The 22,514-nt window shown below is 42.1% G+C and overlaps 1 protein-coding gene across 3 annotated transcripts in view; it reads left to right on the top strand.

Annotated features, from left to right (window-relative positions):
- The window catches only part of LOC133537477 (nectin-1-like), a 144,292-nt gene that overhangs the window by 10,645 nt on the left and 111,133 nt on the right, over positions 1-22,514 (top strand). For all 3 annotated transcript variants that reach the window (XM_061878527.1, XM_061878528.1, XM_061878529.1), the window contains exon 3: positions 4,789-4,940. In XM_061878527.1, the coding sequence (XP_061734511.1) occupies positions 4,789-4,940 (152 nt within the window). The remainder of the gene's footprint in view (positions 1-4,788; positions 4,941-22,514) is intronic.

Below are 22,514 nucleotides of genomic sequence, written 5' to 3'. Positions count from 1 at the left end.
CCACCACCACTACTACTACTACTACTACTACTACTACTACCACTACTACTACTACTACTACTACTACTACTACTACTACTACTAATTTTTTAACGCGGCGGTGCCATACTCGGCCAACAGGAAATGGCTACTTGTGGTTGAAAGTTGGTCCCGCCCCTCAGGGCAGCTTCTAGAAGACTGGAGCTCAAAGTGTGTGATTGATGTTTATCTGTCAATCAGACAAACTTTGATAAGTCCCGCCTCCAATCCAGCATGTTGTGCATTCCACAGGTGTTCCCTCAGGCTGCACAACACCTGTACCTGTTGTTACCTGTTGTTACCTGCTGCCTTTCATCCTGCTCCATCTTCTATTTATGTGCTAACTAGACTTTCCTCCATCTTGTACCAACCCTGTTTCCATAAGAGTTGGGAAATGGTGTTAGATGTAAATATAAACAGAATACAATGATTTGCAAACCAGTTTCAAGCCATATTCAGTTGAATATGCTACAAAGACAACATATTTCATCTTCAAACTCATAAACTCTATTTTTTGCAAATAATCATTAACTTTAGAATTTGATGCCAGCAACACGTGACAAAGAAGTTGGGAAAGGTGGCAATAAATACTGATAAAGTTGAGGAATGCTCATCAAACACTTATTTGGAACATCCCACAGGTGTGCAGGCTAATTGGGAACAGGTGGGTGCCATGATTGGCTATAAAAGCAGCTTCCATGAAATGTTCAGTCATTCACAAACAAGGATGGGGCGAGGGTCACCACTTTGTAAGCAAATTGTCAAACAGTTTTAGAACAACATTTCTCAACCAGCTACTGCAAGGAATTTAGGGATTTCAACATCTACGCTCTGTAAAATCATCAAAAGGTTCAGAGAATCTGGAGAAATCACTGCACGTAAGCGATGATATTACGGACCTTTGATCCCTCAGGCGGTACTGCATCAAAAACGACATCAGTGTGTAAAGGATATCACCACATGGGCTCAGGAACACTTCATAAAACCACAGTCAGTAACTACAGTTGGTCGCTACATCTGTAAGTGCAAGTTAAAAATCTATTATGCAAAGCGAACGCCATTTATCAACAACACCCAGAAACGCCGCCGGCTTCGCTGGGCCCGAGCTCATCTAAGATGGACTGATGCAAAGTGGAAAAGTGTTCTGTGGTCTGACGAGTCCACATTTCAAATTATATTTGGAGACTGTGGACGTGGTGTCCTCCGGAACAAAGAGGAAAATAACCATCCAGATTGTTATGGGCGCAAAGTGTGGTAGTCAGCATGTGTGATGGTATGGGGGTGTATTAGTGATTGTTGTAGGGTGAAAGTGTGGTAGTCAGCATGTGTGATGGTATGGGGGTGTATTAGTGATTGTTGTAGGGTGAAAGTGTTCTAGTCAGCATGTGTGATGGTATGGGGGTGTATTAGTGATTGTTGTAGGGTGAAAGTGTGGTAGTCAGCATGTGTGATGGTATGGGGGTGCATTAGTGCCCAAGGCATGGGTAACTTACACACCTGTGAAGGCACCATTAATGCTGAAAGGTACATTCAGCTTTTAGAGCAACATATGTTGTCATCCAAGCAATGTTATCATGGACGCCCCTGCTTATTTCAGCAAGACAATGCCAAGCCAAGTGTTACAACAGCGTGGTTTCGTAGTAAAAGAGTGCGGGTACTTTCTTGGCCCGCCTGCAGTCCAGACCTGTCTCCCATGGAAAATGTGTGGTGCATTATGAAGTGTAAAATAGGACAGCGGACTGTTGAAGGACTGAAGCTCTACATAAAACAAGAATGGGAAAGAATTCCACTTTCAAAGCTTCAACAATTAGTTTCCTCAGTTCCCAAACGTTTATTGAGTGTTGTTAAAAGAAAATGTGATGTAACACAGTGGTGAACATGCCCTTTCCCAACTACTTTGGCACGTGTTGCAGCCATGAAATTCTAAGTTAATTACTATTTGCGAAAAAAAATAAAGTTTATGAGTTTGAACATGAAATATGTTGTCTTTGTAGCATATTCAACTGAATATGGCTTGAAAAGGATTTGCAAATCATTGTATTCTGTTTATATTTACATCTAACACCATTTCCCAACTCACATGTGCTAGCTTGACTATCCTCCACGTTGTATTTCTGTGCTAATTTGGACTATCCTCCACGTTGTATTTCTGTGCTAGCTTGGACTATCGTCCACGTTGTATTTCTGTGCTAACTTGGACTATCCTCCACGTTGTATTTCCGTGCTAGCTTGGACTATCCTCCACGTTGTATTTCTGTGCTAACTTGGACTATCCTCCACGTTGTATTTCTGTGTTAACTTGGACTATCCTCTATGTTGTATTTCTGTGCTAACTTGGACTATCCTCCATGTTGTATTTCTGTGCTAATTTGGACTATCCTCCATGTTGTATTTCTGTGCTAATTTGGACTATCCTCCATGTTGTATTTCTGTGCTAACTTGGACTATCCTCCACCTTGTATTTCTGTGCTAATTTGGACTATCCTCCACGTTGTATTTCTGTGTTAACTTGGACTATCCTCCACGTTGTATTTCTGAGCTAACTTGGACTATCCTCTATGTTGTATTTCTGTGCTAACTTGGACTATCCTCCATGTTGTATTTCTGTGCTAACTTGGACTATCCTCCATGTTGTATTTCTGTGCTAACTTGGACTATCCTCCATGTTGTATTTCTGTGCTAACTTGGACTATCCTCCACGTTGTATTTCTGTGCTAGCTTGGACTATCCTCCACGTTGTATTTCTGTGCTAGCTTGGACTATCCTCCACGTTGTATTTCTGTGCTAGCTTGGACTATCCTCCATGTTGTATTTCTGTGCTAACTTGGACTATCCTCTATGTTGTATTTCTGTGCTAGCTTGGACTATCCTCCACGTTGTATTTCTGTGCTAGCTTGGACTATCCTCCACGTTGTATTTCTGTGCTAGCTTGGACTATCCTCCACGTTGTATTTCTGTGCTAGCTTGGACTATCCTCCACGTTGTATTTCTGTGCTAACTTGGACTATCCTCCACGTTGTATTTCTGTGCTAACTTGGACTATCCTCCACCTTGTATTTCTGTGCTAACTTGGACTATCCTCCACGTTGTATTTCTGTGCTAACTTGGACTATCCTCCACGTTGTATTTCTGTGCTAACTTGGACTATCCTCCACGTTGTATTTCTGTGCTAACTTGGACTATCCTCCACCTTGTATTTCTGTGCTAACTTGGACTATCCTCCACGTTGTATTTCTGTGCTAACTTGGACTATCCTCCACGTTGTATTTCTGTGCTAACTTGGACTATCCTCCACGTTGTATTTCTGTGCTAACTTGGACTATCCTCCACGTTGTATTTCTGTGCTAACTTGGACTATCCTCCACGTTGTATTTCTGTGCTAACTTGGACTATCCTCCACGTTGTATTTCTGTGCTAACTTGGACTATCCTCCACGTTGTATTTCTGTGCTAACTTGGACTATCCTCCACGTTGTATTTCTGTGCTAACTTGGACTATCCTCCACGTTGTATTTCTGTGCTAACTTGGACTATCCTCCACGTTGTATTTCTGTGCTAACTTGGACTATCCTCCACCTTGTATTTCTGTGCTAACTTGGACTATCCTCCACGTTGTATTTCTGTGCTAACTTGGACTATCCTCCACGTTGTATTTCTGTGCTAACTTGGACTATCCTCCACGTTGTATTTCTGTGCTAACTTGGACTATCCTCCACCTTGTATTTCTGTGCTAACTTGGACTATCCTCCACGTTGTATTTCTGTGTTAACTTGGACTATCCTCCACCTTGTATTTCTGAGCTAACTTGGACTATCCTCTATGTTGTATTTCTGTGCTAACTTGGACTATCCTCCATGTTGTATTTCTGTGCTAACTTGGACTATCCTCCATGTTGTATTTCTGTGCTAACTTGGACTATCCTCCATGTTGTATTTCTGTGCTAACTTGGACTATCCTCCACGTTGTATTTCTGTGCTAGCTTGGACTATCCTCCACGTTGTATTTCTGTGCTAACTTGGACTATCCTCCATGTTGTATTTATGTGCTAACTTGGACTATCCTCCACGTTGTATTTCTGTGCTAACTTGGACTATCCTCCACGTTGTATTTCTGTGCTAGCTTGGACTATCCTCCATGTTGTATTTCTGTGCTAACTTGGACTATCCTCTATGTTGTATTTCTGTGCTAGCTTGGACTATCCTCCACGTTGTATTTCTGTGCTAACTTGGACTATCCTCCACGTTGTATTTCTGTGCTAGCTTGGACTATCCTCCACCTTGTATTTCTGTGCTAGCTTGGACTATCCTCCACGTTGTATTTCTGTGCTAACTTGGACTATCCTCCACCTTGTATTTCTGTGCTAACTTGGACTATCCTCCATGTTGTATTTCTGTGCTAACTTGGACTATCCTCCACGTTGTATTTCTGTGCTAACTTGGACTATCCTCCACGTTGTATTTCTGTGCTAACTTGGACTATCCTCCACCTTGTATTTCTGTGCTAACTTGGACTATCCTCCACGTTGTATTTCTGTGCTAACTTGGACTATCCTCCACGTTGTATTTCTGTGCTAACTTGGACTATCCTCCACGTTGTATTTCTGTGCTAACTTGGACTATCCTCCACGTTGTATTTCTGTGCTAACTTGGACTATCCTCCATGTTGTATTTCTGTGCTAATTTGGACTATCCTCCACGTTGTATTTCTGTGCTAACTTGGACTATCCTCCACGTTGTGCCCCCTAACACTAACTCTTTCTGCTTGCCGGCAGCTTGAACGGCTCTCTGCCCAGCAACGTGGAGATCAGGAACAACAGTTTGTTCTTCAAAGGCCCCGTGACCTACGACCTGGCGGGCACATACGTGTGTCACGCTACCAACGGCATCGGCACGCGCTCTAGCATGGTGGACGTCAACATCACAGGTAGTGTCCTCTCTGCTTCTGGCATGGCTGGCTTCTGCGCTTAAGAGCTCCGCCCCTTCCTGTCCTCTGCAGGAACACAATGTTAGCACTTCCTGTGACAATGTGAGCTACCTGTGCTAGCTGCTAGCATGTGGTTGCACTTTTCACTGATGGATCTTGTTTATCATCTAGAAATGTAAATACACCGTCTGACTGATGTAGTCGCTGATGTAAGGACTTGATTTGTGAATACACTTAGTGCTAACTTAGCAGTGATGTAGTTGCTGATGTAAAGACTTGTATTTGTGTGTCATCAATAATACATCTAGTGCTAACTTAGCAGTGATGTAGTTGGTGATGTAAGGACTTGTATTTGTGTGTCATCAATAATACACTTAGTGCTAACTTAGCAGTGATGTAGTTGGTGATGTAAAGACTTGTATTTGTGTGTCATCAATAATACATCTAGTGCTAACTTAGCAGTGATGTAGTTGGTGATGTAAGGACTTGTATTTGTGTGTCATCAATAATACACTTAGTGCTAACTTAGCAGTGATGTAGTTGGTGATGTAAAGACTTGTATTTGTGTGTCATCAATAATACATCTAGTGCTAACTTAGCAGTGATGTAGTTGGTGATGTAAGGACTTGTATTTGTGTGTCATCAATAATACATCTAGTGCTAACTTAGCAGTGATGTAGTTGGTGATGTAAGGACTTGTATTTGTGTGTCATCAATAATACATCTAGTGCTAACTTAGCAGTGATGTAGTTGGTGATGTAAGGACTTGTATTTGTGTGTCATCAATAATACACTTAGTGCTAACTTAGCAGTGATGTAGTTGGTGATGTAAAGACTTGTATTTGTGTGTCATCAATAATACATCTAGTGCTAACTTAGCAGTGATGTAGTTGGTGATGTAAGGACTTGTATTTGTGTGTCATCAATAATACACTTAGTGCTAACTTAGCAGTGATGTAGTTGGTGATGTAAAGACTTGTATTTGTGTGTCATCAATAATACATCTAGTGCTAACTTAGCAGTGATGTAGTTGGTGATGTAAGGACTTGTATTTGTGTGTCATCAATAATACATCTAGTGCTAACTTAGCAGTGATGTAGTTGGTGATGTAAGGACTTGTATTTGTGTGTCATCAATAATACATCTAGTGCTAACTTAGCAGTGATGTAGTTGGTGATGTAAGGACTTGTATTTGTGTGTCATCAATAATACACTTAGTGCTAACTTAGCAGTGATGTAGTTGGTGATGTAAAGACTTGTATTTGTGTGTCATCAATAATACATCTAGTGCTAACTTAGCAGTGATGTAGTTGGTGATGTAAGGACTTGTATTTGTGTGTCATCAATAATACACTTAGTGCTAACTTAGCAGTGATGTAGTTGGTGATGTAAAGACTTGTATTTGTGTGTCATCAATAATACATCTAGTGCTAACTTAGCAGTGATGTAGTTGGTGATGTAAGGACTTGTATTTGTGTGTCATCAATAATACATCTAGTGCTAACTTAGCAGTGATGTAGTTGGTGATGTAAGGACTTGTATTTGTGTGTCATCAATAATACACTTAGTGCTAACTTAGCAGTGATGTAGTTGGTGATGTAAGGACTTGTATTTGTGTGTCATCAATAATACACTTAGTGCTAACTTAGCAGTGATGTAGTTGGTGATGTAAGGACTTGTATTTGTGTGTCATCAATAATACATCTAGTGCTAACTTAGCAGTGATGTAGTTGGTGATGTAAAGACTTGTATTTGTGTGTCATCAATAATACACTTAGTGCTAACTTAGCAGTGATGTAGTTGGTGATGTAAGGACTTGTATTTGTGTGTCATCAATAATACACTTAGTGCTAACTTAGCAGTGATGTAGTTGGTGATGTAAGGACTTGTATTTGTGTGTCATCAATAATACATCTAGTGCTAACTTAGCAGTGATGTAGTTGGTGATGTAAATATTTGTATTTGTGTGTCATCAATAATACATCTAGTGCTAACTTAGCAGTGATGTAGTTGGTGATGTAAAGACTTGTAGTTGTGTGTCATCAATAATACATCTAGTGCTAACTTAGCAGTGATGTAGTTGCTGATGTAAAGACTTGTATTTGTGTGTCATCAATAATACATCTAGTGCTAACTTAGCAGTGATGTAGTTGGTGATGTAAGGACTTGTATTTGTGTGTCATCAATAATACATCTAGTGCTAACTTAGCAGTGATGTAGTTGGTGATGTAAAGACTTGTATTTGTGTGTCATCAATAATACATCTAGTGCTAACTTAGCAGTGATGTAGTTGGTGATGTAAATATTTGTATTTGTGTGTCATCAATAATACATCTAGTGCTAACTTAGCAGTGATGTAGTTGCTGATGTAAAGACTTGTATTTGTGTGTCATCAATAATACATCTAGTGCTAACTTAGCAGTGATGTAGTCGCTGATTTAAGGACTTGTATTTGTGTGTCATCAATAATACATCTAGTGCTAACTTAGCAGTGATGTAGTTGGTGATGTAAAGACTTGTATTTGTGTGTCATCAATAATACATCTAGTGCTAACTTAGCAGTGATGTAGTTGGTGATGTAAAGCCTTGTATTTGTGTGTCATCAATAATACATCTAGTGCTAACTTAGCAGTGATGTAGTTGCTGATGTAAAGACTTGTATTTGTGTGTCATCAATAATACATCTAGTGCTAACTTAGCAGTGATGTAGTTGGTGATGTAAGGACTTGTATTTGTGTGTCATCAATAATACACTTAGTGCTAACTTAGCAGTGATGTAGTTGGTGATGTAAGGACTTGTATTTGTGTGTCATCAATAATACATCTAGTGCTAACTTAGCAGTGATGTAGTTGGTGATGTAAATATTTGTATTTGTGTGTCATCAATAATACATCTAGTGCTAACTTAGCAGTGATGTAGTTGGTGATGTAAATATTTGTATTTGTGTGTCATCAATAATACACTTAGTGCTAACTTAGCAGTGATGTAGTTGGTGATGTAAGGACTTGTATTTGTGTGTCATCAATAATACATCTAGTGCTAACTTAGCAGTGATGTAGTTGGTGATGTAAATATTTGTATTTGTGTGTCATCAATAATACATCTAGTGCTAACTTAGCAGTGATGTAGTTGGTGATGTAAAGACTTGTAGTTGTGTGTCATCAATAATACATCTAGTGCTAACTTAGCAGTGATGTAGTTGCTGATGTAAAGACTTGTATTTGTGTGTCATCAATAATACATCTAGTGCTAACTTAGCAGTGATGTAGTTGGTGATGTAAAGACTTGTATTTGTGTGTCATCAATAATACATCTAGTGCTAACTTAGCAGTGATGTAGTTGGTGATGTAAAGACTTGTATTTGTGTGTCATCAATAATACATCTAGTGCTAACTTAGCAGTGTTGTAGTTGGTGATGTAAATATTTGTATTTGTGTGTCATCAATAATACATCTAGTGCTAACTTAGCAGTGATGTAGTTGCTGATGTAAAGACTTGTATTTGTGTGTCATCAATAATACATCTAGTGCTAACTTAGCAGTGATGTAGTCGCTGATTTAAGGACTTGTATTTGTGTGTCATCAATAATACATCTAGTGCTAACTTAGCAGTGATGTAGTTGGTGATGTAAAGACTTGTATTTGTGTGTCATCAATAATACATCTAGTGCTAACTTAGCAGTGATGTAGTTGGTGATGTAAAGACTTGTATTTGTGTGTCATCAATAATACATCTAGTGCTAACTTAGCAGTGATGTAGTTGCTGATGTAAAGACTTGTATTTGTGTGTCATCAATAATACATCTAGTGCTAACTCAGCAGTGATGTAGTTGGTGACGTAAATATTTGTATTTGTGTGTCATCAATAATACATCTAGTGCTAACTTAGCAGTGATGTAGTTGGTGATGTAAATATTTGTATTTGTGTGTCATCAATAATACATCTAGTACTAACTTAGCAGTGATGTAGTTTGTGATGTAAAGACTTGTATTTGTGTGTCATCAATAATACATCTAGTGCTAACTTAGCAGTGATGTAGTTGGTGATGTAAAGACTTGTATTTGTGTGTCATCAATAATACATCTAGTGCTAACTTAGCAGTGATGTAGTTGCTGATGTAAAGACTTGTATTTGTGTGTCATCAATAATACATCTAGTGCTAACTTAGCAGTGATGTAGTTGGTGATGTAAGGACTTGTATTTGTGTGTCATCAATAATACATCTAGTGCTAACTTAGCAGTGATGTAGTTTGTGATGTAAAGACTTGTATTTGTGTGTCATCAATAATACATCTAGTGCTAACTTAGCAGTGATATAGTTGGTGATGTAAAGACTTGTATTTGTGTGTCATCAATAATACATCTAGTGCTAACTTAGCAGTGATGTAGTTGCTGATGTAAAGACTTGTATTTGTGTGTCATCAATAATACATCTCGTGCTAACTTAGCAGTGATGTAGTTGGTGATGTAAAGACTTGTATTTGTGTGTCATCAATAATACATCTAGTGCTAACTTAGCAGTGATGTAGTTGGTGATGTAAAGACTTGTATTTGTGTGTCATCAATAATACATCTAGTGCTAACTTAGCAGTGATGTAAAGACTTGTATTTGTGTGTCATCAATAATACATCTAGTGCTAACTTAGCAGTGATGTAGTTGGTGATGTAAAGACTTGTATTTGTGTGTCATCAATAATACATCTAGTGCTAACTTAGCAGTGATGTAGTTGCTGATGTAAAGACTTGTATTTGTGTGTCATCAATAATACATCTAGTGCTAACTTAGCAGTGATGTAGTTGCTGATGTAAAGACTTGTATTTGTGTGTCATCAATAATACATCTAGTGCTAACTTAGCAGTGATGTAGTTGCTGATGTAAAGACTTGTATTTGTGTGTCATCAATAATACATCTAGTGCTAACTTAGCAGTGATGTAGTTGGTGATGTAAAGACTTGTATTTGTGTGTCATCAATAATACATCTAGTGCTAACTTAGCAGTGATGTAGTTGCTGATGTAAAGACTTGTATTTGTGTGTCATCAATAATACATCTAGTGCTAACTTAGCAGTGATGTAGTTGCTGATGTAAAGACTTGTATTTGTGTGTCATCAATAATACATCTAGTGCTAACTTAGCAGTGATGTAGTTGGTGATGTAAAGACTTGTATTTGTGTGTCATCAATAATACATCTAGTGCTAACTTAGCAGTGATGTAGTTGGTGATGTAGCCCTACAGACTTTTCCTTCCTGAGTGTTTTGGTCGGGAATAACCGGAAAGACAAGCTTGGACAGGAAGTGGTGACACTGGTGGGCGGGCTCTTGGATGTTGTACTTCCTGGTTAGGTGTGGGGTGGGAGGCGACATGTTGGAGACTCATCTTCTTTATTGTGTGTGTGTGTGTGTGTGTGTGCGTACGTGTGTGTTAGCGTGTGTGTTTGTGCGCGCGTATGTGTGTGTGTGCGCGTGTGTGTGTCTTTTTTTTCGCGTGTGTGTGTGTTTGTGTGTGTGCGTACGTGTGTGTCCATGGGGGCAATGATGTCCCCCCCCCCCCCCCCCCGCCCCCCCCCCAACCTGTGTGAGCATGCAGGTGTGAGTCACAAGACAGGAAAGTCAGGAAGTTGTTTGCCAGCAGGAAATGTCAGCTTCCAGTCACACAATCTTTGTGTAGTAGTTGTGTCCTCTTTACACACACAATACATTGTTACACACAACTACACAATCTTTGTGTTGTAGTTGTGTCCTCTGTACACACACAGTACATTGTTACACACAACTACACAATCTTTGTGTAGTAGTTGTGTCCTCTATACACACACAATACATTGTTACACACAACTACACAATCTTTGTGTAGTAGTTGTGTCCTCTATACACACACAATACATTGTTACACACAACTACACAATCTTTGTGTTGTAGTTGTGTCCTCTATACACACACAATACATTGTTACACAAAACTACACAATCATAGTGTATTTTATATGGTTGTCTTCTTTACACACACAGTACATTGTTACACACAATTACACAATCTTTGTGTTGTAGTTGTGTCCTCTGTACACACACAATACATTGTTACACACAACTACACGATCGTTGTGTAGTAGTTGTGTCCTCTATACACACACAATACATTGTTACACACAACTACATAATCATTGTGTGTTGTTGTGTTCTTGTTACACTGGTAAAGAGTTGAAACAGGACTAAGTGTGTTGTTGTGTTCTTGTTACACTGGTAAAGAGTTGAAACAGGACTAAGTGTGTTGTTGTGTTCTTGTTACACTGGTAAAGAGTTGAAACAGGACTAAGTGTGTTGTTGTGTTCTTGTTACACTGGTAAAGAGTTGAAACAGGACTAAGTGTGTTGTTGTGTTCTTGTTACACTGGTAAAGAGTTGAAACAGGACTAAGTGTGTTGTTGTGTTCTTGTTACACTGGTAAAGAGTTGAAACAGGACTAAGTGTGTTGTTGTGTTCTTGTTACACTGGTAAAGAGTTGAAACAGGACTAAGTGTGTTGTGTTCTTGTTACACTGGTAAAGAGTTGAAACAGGACTAAGTGTGTTGTTGTGTTCTTGTTACACTGGTAAAGAGTTGAAACAGGACTAAGTGTGTTGTTGTGTTCTTGTTACACTGGTAAAGAGTTGAAACAGGACTAAGTGTGTTGTTGTGTTCTTGTTACACTGGTAAAGAGTTGAAACAGGACTAAGTGTGTTGTGTTCTTGTTACACTGGTAAAGAGTTGAAACAGGACTAAGTGTGTTGTTGTGTTCTTGTTACACTGGTAAAGAGTTGAAACAGGACTAAGTGTGTTGTTGTGTTCTTGTTACACTGGTAAAGAGTTGAAACAGGACTAAGTGTGTTGTTGTGTTCTTGTTACACTGGTAAAGAGTTGAAACAGGACTAAGTGTGTTGTTGTGTTCTTGTTACACTGGTAAAGAGTTGAAACAGGACTAAGTGTGTTGTTGTGTTCTTGTTACACTGGTAAAGAGTTGAAACAGGACTAAGTGTGTTGTTGTGTTCTTGTTGCACTGGTAAAGAGTTGAAACAGGACTAAGTGTGTTGTTGTGTTCTTGTTACACTGGTAAAGAGTTGAAACAGGACTAAGTGTGTTGTTGTGTTCTTGTTACACTGGTAAAGAGTTGAAACAGGACTAAGTGTGTTGTGTTCTTGTTACACTGGTAAAGAGTTGAAACAGGACTAAGTGTGTTGTTGTGTTCTTGTTACACTGGTAAAGAGTTGAAACAGGACTAAGTGTGTTGTTGTGTTCTTGTTACACTGGTAAAGAGTTGAAACAGGACTAAGTGTGTTGTTGTGTTCTTGTTACACTGGTAAAGAGTTGAAACAGGACTAAGTGTGTTGTTGTGTTCTTGTTACACTGGTAAAGAGTTGAAACAGGACTAAGTGTGTTGTTGTGTTCTTGTTACACTGGTAAAGAGTTGAAACAGGACTAAGTGTGTTGTTGTGTTCTTGTTACACTGGTAAAGAGTTGAAACAGGACTAAGTGTGTTGTTGTGTTCTTGTTACACTGGTAAAGAGTTGAAACAGGACTAAGTGTGTTGTTGTGTTCTTGTTACACTGGTAAAGAGTTGAAACAGGACTAAGTGTGTTGTTGTGTTCTTGTTACACTGGTAAAGAGTTGAAACAGGACTAAGTGTGTTGTTGTGTTCTTGTTACACTGGTAAAGAGTCGAAACAGGACTAAGTGTGTTGTTGTGTTCTTGTTACACTGGTAAAGAGTTGAAACAGGACTAAGTGTGTTGTTGTGTTCTTGTTACACTGGTAAAGAGTTGAAACAGGACTAAGTGTGTTGTTGTGTTCTTGTTACACTGGTAAAGAGTTGAAACAGGACTAAGTGTGTTGTTGTGTTCTTGTTACACTGGTAAAGAGTTGAAACAGGACTAAGTGTGTTGTTGTGTTCTTGTTACACTGGTAAAGAGTTGAAACAGGACTAAGTGTGTTGTTGTGTTCTTGTTACACTGGTAAAGAGTTGAAACAGGACTAAGTGTGTTGTTGTGTTCTTGTTACACTGGTAAAGAGTTGAAACAGGACTAAGTGTGTTGTTGTGTTCTTGTTACACTGGTAAAGAGTTGAAACAGGACTAAGTGTGTTGTTGTGTTCTTGTTACACTGGTAAAGAGTTGAAACAGGACTAAGTGTGTTGTTGTGTTCTTGTTACACTGGTAAAGAGTTGAAACAGGACTAAGTGTGTTGTTGTGTTCTTGTTACACTGGTAAAGAGTCGAAACAGGACTAAGTGTGTTGTTGTGTTCTTGTTACACTGGTAAAGAGTTGAAACAGGACTAAGTGCTACTAACTATTGCCAAAAAACCAAACTGCCGACAACACTTTTCGTTTCTTTGGAACAAAGGTCTCACTGTCACTAGCGTTAGCATTAGCCATATTTAGCTCTGCGGTGGTGTTTGCTCAGGAAGTAAAGCGGTGGATTATTCTTCCACCTGGTGTTCCATCCTGGAGTGGATATTCTTCCACCTGGTGTTCCATCCTGGAGTGGATATTCTTCCACCTGGTGTTCCATCCTGGAGTGGATATTCTTCCACCTGGAGTGATGAAGACAAACACACGCGTGTTGCTGCTCGCCAACATCAGCAGCGTTAGGTGACGCCATGTCAGAGGAATGAAGGCATGTATCGACATGCTCGTCTCCAGTGTGAAAGCGCTTTGTCTCCACCTTGGATGGCGCCGTCTGCCTGGAGGCTGCACTGCAGGCCACGCCCCCCTCGCCAACTGCCGTCTTCAGGTGTCCATCACAGCTAGCAGAGCGTCTGCTGCAGCGTGTCGCTCCTTGATGGCACACACTTTGATGGCACACACTGTGATAGCACACACTGTGATGGCACACACTGTGATGGCACACACTGTGATGGCACACACTTTGATGGCACTCACTGTGATGGCACACACTGTGATAGCACACACTGTGATGGCACACACTTTGATGGCACACACTGTGATGGCACACACTGTGATGGCACACTGTGATGGCACACACTTTGATGGCACACACTGTGATAGCACACACTGTGATGGCACACACTTTGATGGCACACACTGTGATAGCACACACTGTGATGGCACACACTGTGATGGCACACACTGTGATGGCACACACTTTGATGGCACTCACTGTGATGGCACACACTGTGATGGCACACTGTGATGGCACACACTTTGATGGCACACACTGTGATGGCACACACTGTGATGGCACACACTGTGATGGCACACACTGTGATGGCACACACTTTGATGGCACACACTGTGATGGCACACACTGTGATAGCACACACTGTGATGGCACACACTGTGATGGCACACACTGTGATGGCACTCACTGTGATGGCACACACTTTGATGGCACACACTGTGATGGCACTCACTGTGATGGCACACACTTTGATAGCACACACTGTGATGGCACTCACTGTGATGGCACACACTTTGATGGCACACACTGTGATGGCACTCACTGTGATGGCACACACTTTGATGGCACACACTGTGATAGCACACACTGTGATGGCACACACTTTGATGGCACACACTTTGATGACACACACTGTGATAGCACACACTGTGATGGCACACACATTGATGGCACACACTTTGATGTCACACACTTTGATAGCACACACTTTAATGTCACACACTGTGATAGCACACACTGTGATGGCACTCACTGTGATGGCACACACTTTGATGGCACACACTGTGATGGCACACCCTGTGATGGCACTCACTGTGATGGCACACACTTTGATGGCACACACTTTGATGGCACACACTGTGATAGCACACACTGTGATGGCACACACATTGATGGCACACACTTTGATGTCACACACTTTGATAGCACACACTTTAATGTCACACACTTTGATGGCACACACTTTAATGTCACACACTGTGATAGCACACACTGTGATGGCACTCACTGTGATGGCACACACTTTGATGGCACACACTGTGATGGCACTCACTGTGATGGCACACACATTGATGGCACACACTTTGATGTCACACACTTTGATAGCACACACTTTAATGTCACACACTTTGATGGCACACACTTTAATGTCACACACTTTGATGGCACACACTTTGATGGCACACACTTTAATGTCACACACTTTAATGTCACACACTTTGATGGCACACACTTTGATGGCACGCACTTTGATGGCACACACTTTAATGTCACACACTTTAATGTCACACACTGTGATGGCACTCACTGTGATGGCGCACACTTTGATGGCACACACTGTGATGGCACTCACTGTGATGGCACACACTTTGATGGCACACACTGTGATAGCACACACTGTGATGGCACACACATTGATGGCACACACTTTGATGTCACACACTTTGATAGCACACACTTTAATGTCACACACTGTGATGGCACTCACTGTGATGGCACACACTTTGATGGCACACACTGTGATGGCACACACTGTGATGGCACTCACTGTGATGGCACACACTTTGATGGCACACACTTTGATAGCACACACTGTGATAGCACACACTGTGATGGCACTCACTGTGATGGCACACACATTGATGGCACACACTTTGATGGCACACACTTTGATAGCACACACTTTAATGTCACACACTTTGATGGCACACACTTTAATGTCACACACTGTGATAGCACACACTGTGATGGCACTCACTGTGATGGCACACACTTTGATGGCACACACTTTGATGACACACACTGTGATAGCACACACTGTGATGGCACTCACTGTGATGGCACACACATTGATGGCACACACTTTGATGTCACACACTTTGATAGCACACACTTTAATGTCACACACTTTGATGGTACACACTTTGATGGCACGCACTTTGATGGCACACACTTTTATGTCACACACTTTAATGTCACACACTGTGATGGCACTCACTGTGATGTCACACACTTTGATGGCACACACTTTAATGTCACACACTTTGATGGCACACACTTTGATGGCACGCACTTTGATGGCACACACTTTTATGTCACACACTTTAATGTCACACACTGTGATGGCACTCACTGTGATGTCACACACTTTGATGGCACACACTTTAATGTCACACACTTTGATGGCACACACTTTGATGGCACACACTTTAATGTCACACACTTTAATATCACACACTTTGATGGCACACACTTTGATGGCACGCACTTTGATGGCACACACTTTAATGTCACACACTGTGATGGCACACACTGTGATGGCACACACTTTGATGGCACACACTGTGATGGCACACACTGTGATGGCACACACTTTGATGGCACACACTGTGATGGCACACATTGTGATGGCACACACTTTGATGGCACACACTTTGATGGCACACACTTTGATGGCACATACTGTGATGGCACACACTTTGATGGCACACACTGTGATGGCACACACTGTGATGGCACACATTGTGATGGCACACACTGTGATAGCACACACTTTGATGGCACACACTTTGATGGCACACACTTTGATGGCACATACTGTGATGGCACACATTGTGATGGCACACACTTTGATAGCACACACTGTGATGGCACACACTGTGATGGCACACACTTTGATGGCACACACTGTGATGGCACACACTGTGATAGCACACACTGTGATGGCACTCACTGTGATGGCACACACTTTGATGGCACTCACTGTGATGGCACACACTTTGATGGCACACACTTTGATAGCACACACTGTGATAGCACACACTGTGATGGCACTCACTGTGATGGCACACACATTGATGGCACACACTTTGATGTCACACACTTTGATAGCACACACTTTAATGTCACACACTTTGATGGCACACACTTTAATGTCACACACTGTGATAGCACACACTGTGATGGCACTCACTGTGATGGCACACACTTTGATGGCACACACTTTGATGGCACACACTGTGATAGCACACACTGTGATGGCACTCACTGTGATAGCACACACTGTGATGGCACTCACTGTGATGGCACACACATTGATGGCACACACTTTGATGTCACACACTTTGATAGCACACACTTTAATGTCACACACTTTGATGGCACACACTTTGATGGCACACACTGTGATGGCACACACTTTGATGGCACACACTTTGATGGCACACACTGTGATGGCACACACTGTGATAGCACACACTGTGATGGCACTCACTGTGATGGCACACACTTTGATGGCACACACTGTGATGGCACTCACTGTGATGGCACACACATTGATGGCACACACTTTGATGTCACACACTTTGATAGCACACACTTTAATGTCACACACTTTGATGGCACACACTTTAATGTCACACACTTTGATGGCACACACTTTGATGGCACACACTTTAATGTCACACACTTTAATGTCACACACTTTAATGTCACACACTTTGATGGCACGCACTTTGATGGCACGCACTTTGATGGCACACACTTTAATGTCACACACTTTAATGTCACACACTGTGATGGCACTCACTGTGATGGCACACACTTTGATGGCACACACTGTGATGGCACTCACTGTGATGGCACACACTTTGATGGCACACACTTTGATAGCACACACTTTAATGTCACACACTGTGATAGCACACACTGTGATGGCACTCACTGTGATGGCACACACTGTGATGGCACACACTGTGATGGCACTCACTGTGATGGCACACACATTGATGGCACACACTTTGATGTCACACACTTTGATAGCACACACTTTAATGTCACACACTGTGATAGCACACACTGTGATGGCACTCACTGTGATGGCACACACTTTGATGGCACACACTGTGATGGCACACACTGTGATGGCACTCACTGTGATGGCACACACTTTGATGGCACACACTTTGATAGCACACACTGTGATAGCACACACTGTGATGGCACTCACTGTGATGGCACACACATTGATGGCACACACTTTGATGTCACACACTTTGATAGCACACACTTTAATGTCACACACTTTGATGGCACACACTTTAATGTCACACACTGTGATAGCACACACTGTGATGGCACTCACTGTGATGGCACACACTTTGATGGCACACACTTTGATGGCACACACTGTGATAGCACACACTGTGATGGCACTCACTGTGATGGCACACACTTTGATGGCACACACTTTGATAGCACACACTTTAATGTCACACACTGTGATAGCACACACTGTGATGGCACTCACTGTGATGGCACACACTTTGATGGCACACACTGTGATGGCACACACTGTGATGGCACTCACTGTGATGGCACACACATTGATGGCACACACTTTGATGTCACACACTTTGATAGCACACACTTTAATGTCACACACTGTGATAGCACACACTGTGATGGCACTCACTGTGATGGCACACACTTTGATGGCACACACTGTGATGGCACACACTGTGATGGCACTCACTGTGATGGCACACACTTTGATGGCACACACTTTGATAGCACACACTGTGATAGCACACACTGTGATGGCACTCACTGTGATGGCACACACATTGATGGCACACACTTTGATGTCACACACTTTGATAGCACACACTTTAATGTCACACACTTTGATGGCACACACTTTAATGTCACACACTGTGATAGCACACACTGTGATGGCACTCACTGTGATGGCACACACTTTGATGGCACACACTTTGATGGCACACACTGTGATAGCACACACTGTGATGGCACTCACTGTGATGGCACACACATTGATGGCACACACTTTGATGTCACACACTTTGATAGCACACACTTTAATGTCACACACTTTGATGGCACACACTTTGATGGCACGCACTTTGATGGCACACACTTTTATGTCACACACTTTAATGTCACACACTGTGATGGCACTCACTGTGATGTCACACACTTTGATGGCACACACTTTAATGTCACACACTTTGATGGCACACACTTTGATGGCACACACTTTAATGTCACACACTTTGATGGCACACACTTTGATGGCACGCACTTTGATGGCACACACTTTTATGTCACACACTTTAATGTCACACACTGTGATGGCACTCACTGTGATGTCACACACTTTGATGGCACACACTTTAATGTCACACACTTTGATGGCACACACTTTGATGGCACACACTTTAATGTCACACACTTTAATATCACACACTTTGATGGCACACACTTTGATGGCACGCACTTTGATGGCACACACTTTAATGTCACACACTGTGATGGCACACACTGTGATGGCACACACTTTGATGGCACACACTGTGATGGCACACACTGTGATGGCACACACTTTGATGGCACATACTGTGATGGCACACATTGTGATGGCACACACTTTGATGGCACACACTTTGATGGCACACACTTTGATGGCACATACTGTGATGGCACACACTTTGATGGCACACACTGTGATGGCACACACTGTGATGGCACACATTGTGATGGCACACACTGTGATAGCACACACTTTGATGGCACACACTTTGATGGCACACACTTTGATGGCACATACTGTGATGGCACACATTGTGATGGCACACACTTTGATGGCACACACTGTGATGGCACACACTTTGATGGCACACACTGTGATGGCACACACTGTGATAGCACACACTGTGATGGCACTCACTGTGATGGCACACACTTTGATGGCACACACTGTGATGGCACACACTGTGATGGCACTCACTGTGATGGCACACACTTTGATGGCACACACTTTGATAGCACACACTGTGATAGCACACACTGTGATGGCACTCACTGTGATGGCACACACATTGATGGCACACACTTTGATGTCACACACTTTGATAGCACACACTTTAATGTCACACACTTTGATGGCACACACTTTAATGTCACACACTGTGATAGCACACACTGTGATGGCACTCACTGTGATGGCACACACTTTGATGGCACACACTTTGATGGCACACACTGTGATAGCACACACTGTGATGGCACTCACTGTGATGGCACACACATTGATGGCACACACTTTGATGTCACACACTTTGATAGCACACACTTTAATGTCACACACTTTGATGGCACACACTTTGATGGCACACACTGTGATGGCACACACTTTGATGGCACACACTTTGATGGCACACACTTTGATGGCACACACTGTGATGGCACACACTTTGATGGCACACACTTTGATGGCACACACTTTAATGTCACACACTTTAATGTCACACACTTTGATGGCACACACTTTGATGGCACGCACTTTGATGGCACACACTTTAATGTCACACACTTTAATGTCACACACTGTGATGGCACTCACTGTGATGGCACACACTTTGATGGCACACACTGTGATGGCACTCACTGTGATGGCACACACTTTGATGGCACACACTTTGATGGCACACACTGTGATAGCACACACTGTGATGGCACTCACTGTGATGGCACACACATTGATGGCACACACTTTGATGTCACACACTTTGATAGCACACACTTTAATGTCACACACTTTGATGGCACACACTTTGATGGCACACACTGTGATGGCACACACTTTGATGGCACACACTTTGATGGCACACACTTTGATGGCACACACTGTGATGGCACACACTTTGATGGCACACACTTTGATGGCACACACTTTAATGTCACACACTTTAATGTCACACACTTTGATGGCACACACTTTGATGGCACGCACTTTGATGGCACACACTTTAATGTCACACACTTTAATGTCACACACTGTGATGGCACTCACTGTGATGGCACACACTTTGATGGCACACACTGTGATGGCACTCACTGTGATGGCACACACTTTGATGGCACACACTTTGATGGCACACACTGTGATAGCACACACTGTGATGGCACTCACTGTGATGGCACACACATTGATGTCACACACTTTGATAGCACACACTTTAATGTCACACACTTTGATGGCACACACTTTAATGTCACACACTTTGATGGCACACACTTTGATGGCACACACTTTAATGTCACACACTTTAATGTCACACACTGTGATGGCACACACTTTAATGTCACACACTTTAATATCACACACTTTGATGGCACACACTTTGATGGCACGCACTTTAATGTCACACACTTTAATGTCACACACTGTGATGGCACACACTTTGATGGCACACACTGATGGCACACACTGTGATGGCACACACTTTGATGGCACACACTTTGATGGCACACACTTTAATGTCACACACTTTAATGTCACACACTTTGATGGCACACACTTTGATGGCACGCACTTTGATGGCACACACTTTTATGTCACACACTTTAATGTCACACACTGTGATGGCACTCACTGTGATGTCACACACTTTGATGGCACACACTTTAATGTCACACACTTTGATGGCACACACTTTGATGGCACACACTTTAATGTCACACACTTTAATATCACACACTTTGATGGCACACACTTTGATGGCACGCACTTTGATGGCACGCACTTTGATGGCACACACTGTGATGGCACACACTGTGATGGCACACACTTTGATGGCACATACTGTGATGGCACACATTGTGATGGCACACACTTTGATGGCACACACTGTGATGGCACACACTTTGATGGCACACACTTTGATGGCACACACTTTGATGGCACACACTGTGATGGCACACACTGTGATGGCACACACTGTGATGGCACACACTGTGATGGCACACATTGTGATGGCACACACTGTGATAGCACACACTTTGATGGCACACACTTTGATGGCACATACTGTGATGGCACACATTGTGATGGCACACACTTTGATGGCACACACTGTGATGGCACACACTGTGATGGCACACACTTTGATGGCACACACTGTGATGGCACACACTGTGATGGCACACATTGTGATGGCACACACTGTGATAGCACACACTTTGATGGCACACACTTTGATGGCACATACTGTGATGGCACACATTGTGATGGCACACACTTTGATGGCACACATTGTGATGGCACACACTTTGATGGCACACACTTTGATGGCACACACTTTGATGGCACACATTGTGATGGCACACACTTTGATGGCACACACTGTGATGGCACACATTGTGATGGCACACACTGTGATAGCACACACTTTGATGGCACACACTTTGATGGCACACACTGTGATGGCACACATTGTGATGGCACACACTGTGATAGCACACACTTTGATGGCACACACTTTGATGGCACACACTTTGATGGCACATACTGTGATGGCACACATTGTGATGGCACACACTTTGATGGCACACATTGTGATGGCACACACTTTGATGGCACACACTTTGATGGCACACACTGTGATGGCACACACTTTGTCTATTACCTGACACATATACAGCTGTCACATATACTGTAATATTTTACATTTTAATTTGTATATATGTTATATGATATAGACATAATATATTACTGTATATATTATATACTGTACGTATATTATGTAAATATGACGTACTTATGTTA

Source organism: Nerophis ophidion, linkage group LG18 (assembly GCF_033978795.1).
Source record: "Nerophis ophidion isolate RoL-2023_Sa linkage group LG18, RoL_Noph_v1.0, whole genome shotgun sequence".
NCBI lineage: Eukaryota > Metazoa > Chordata > Actinopteri > Syngnathiformes > Syngnathidae > Nerophis > Nerophis ophidion.
The sequence above is the reverse complement of the archived record's forward strand: the minus strand, read 5'-3'. Positions and strand labels throughout refer to the sequence as shown.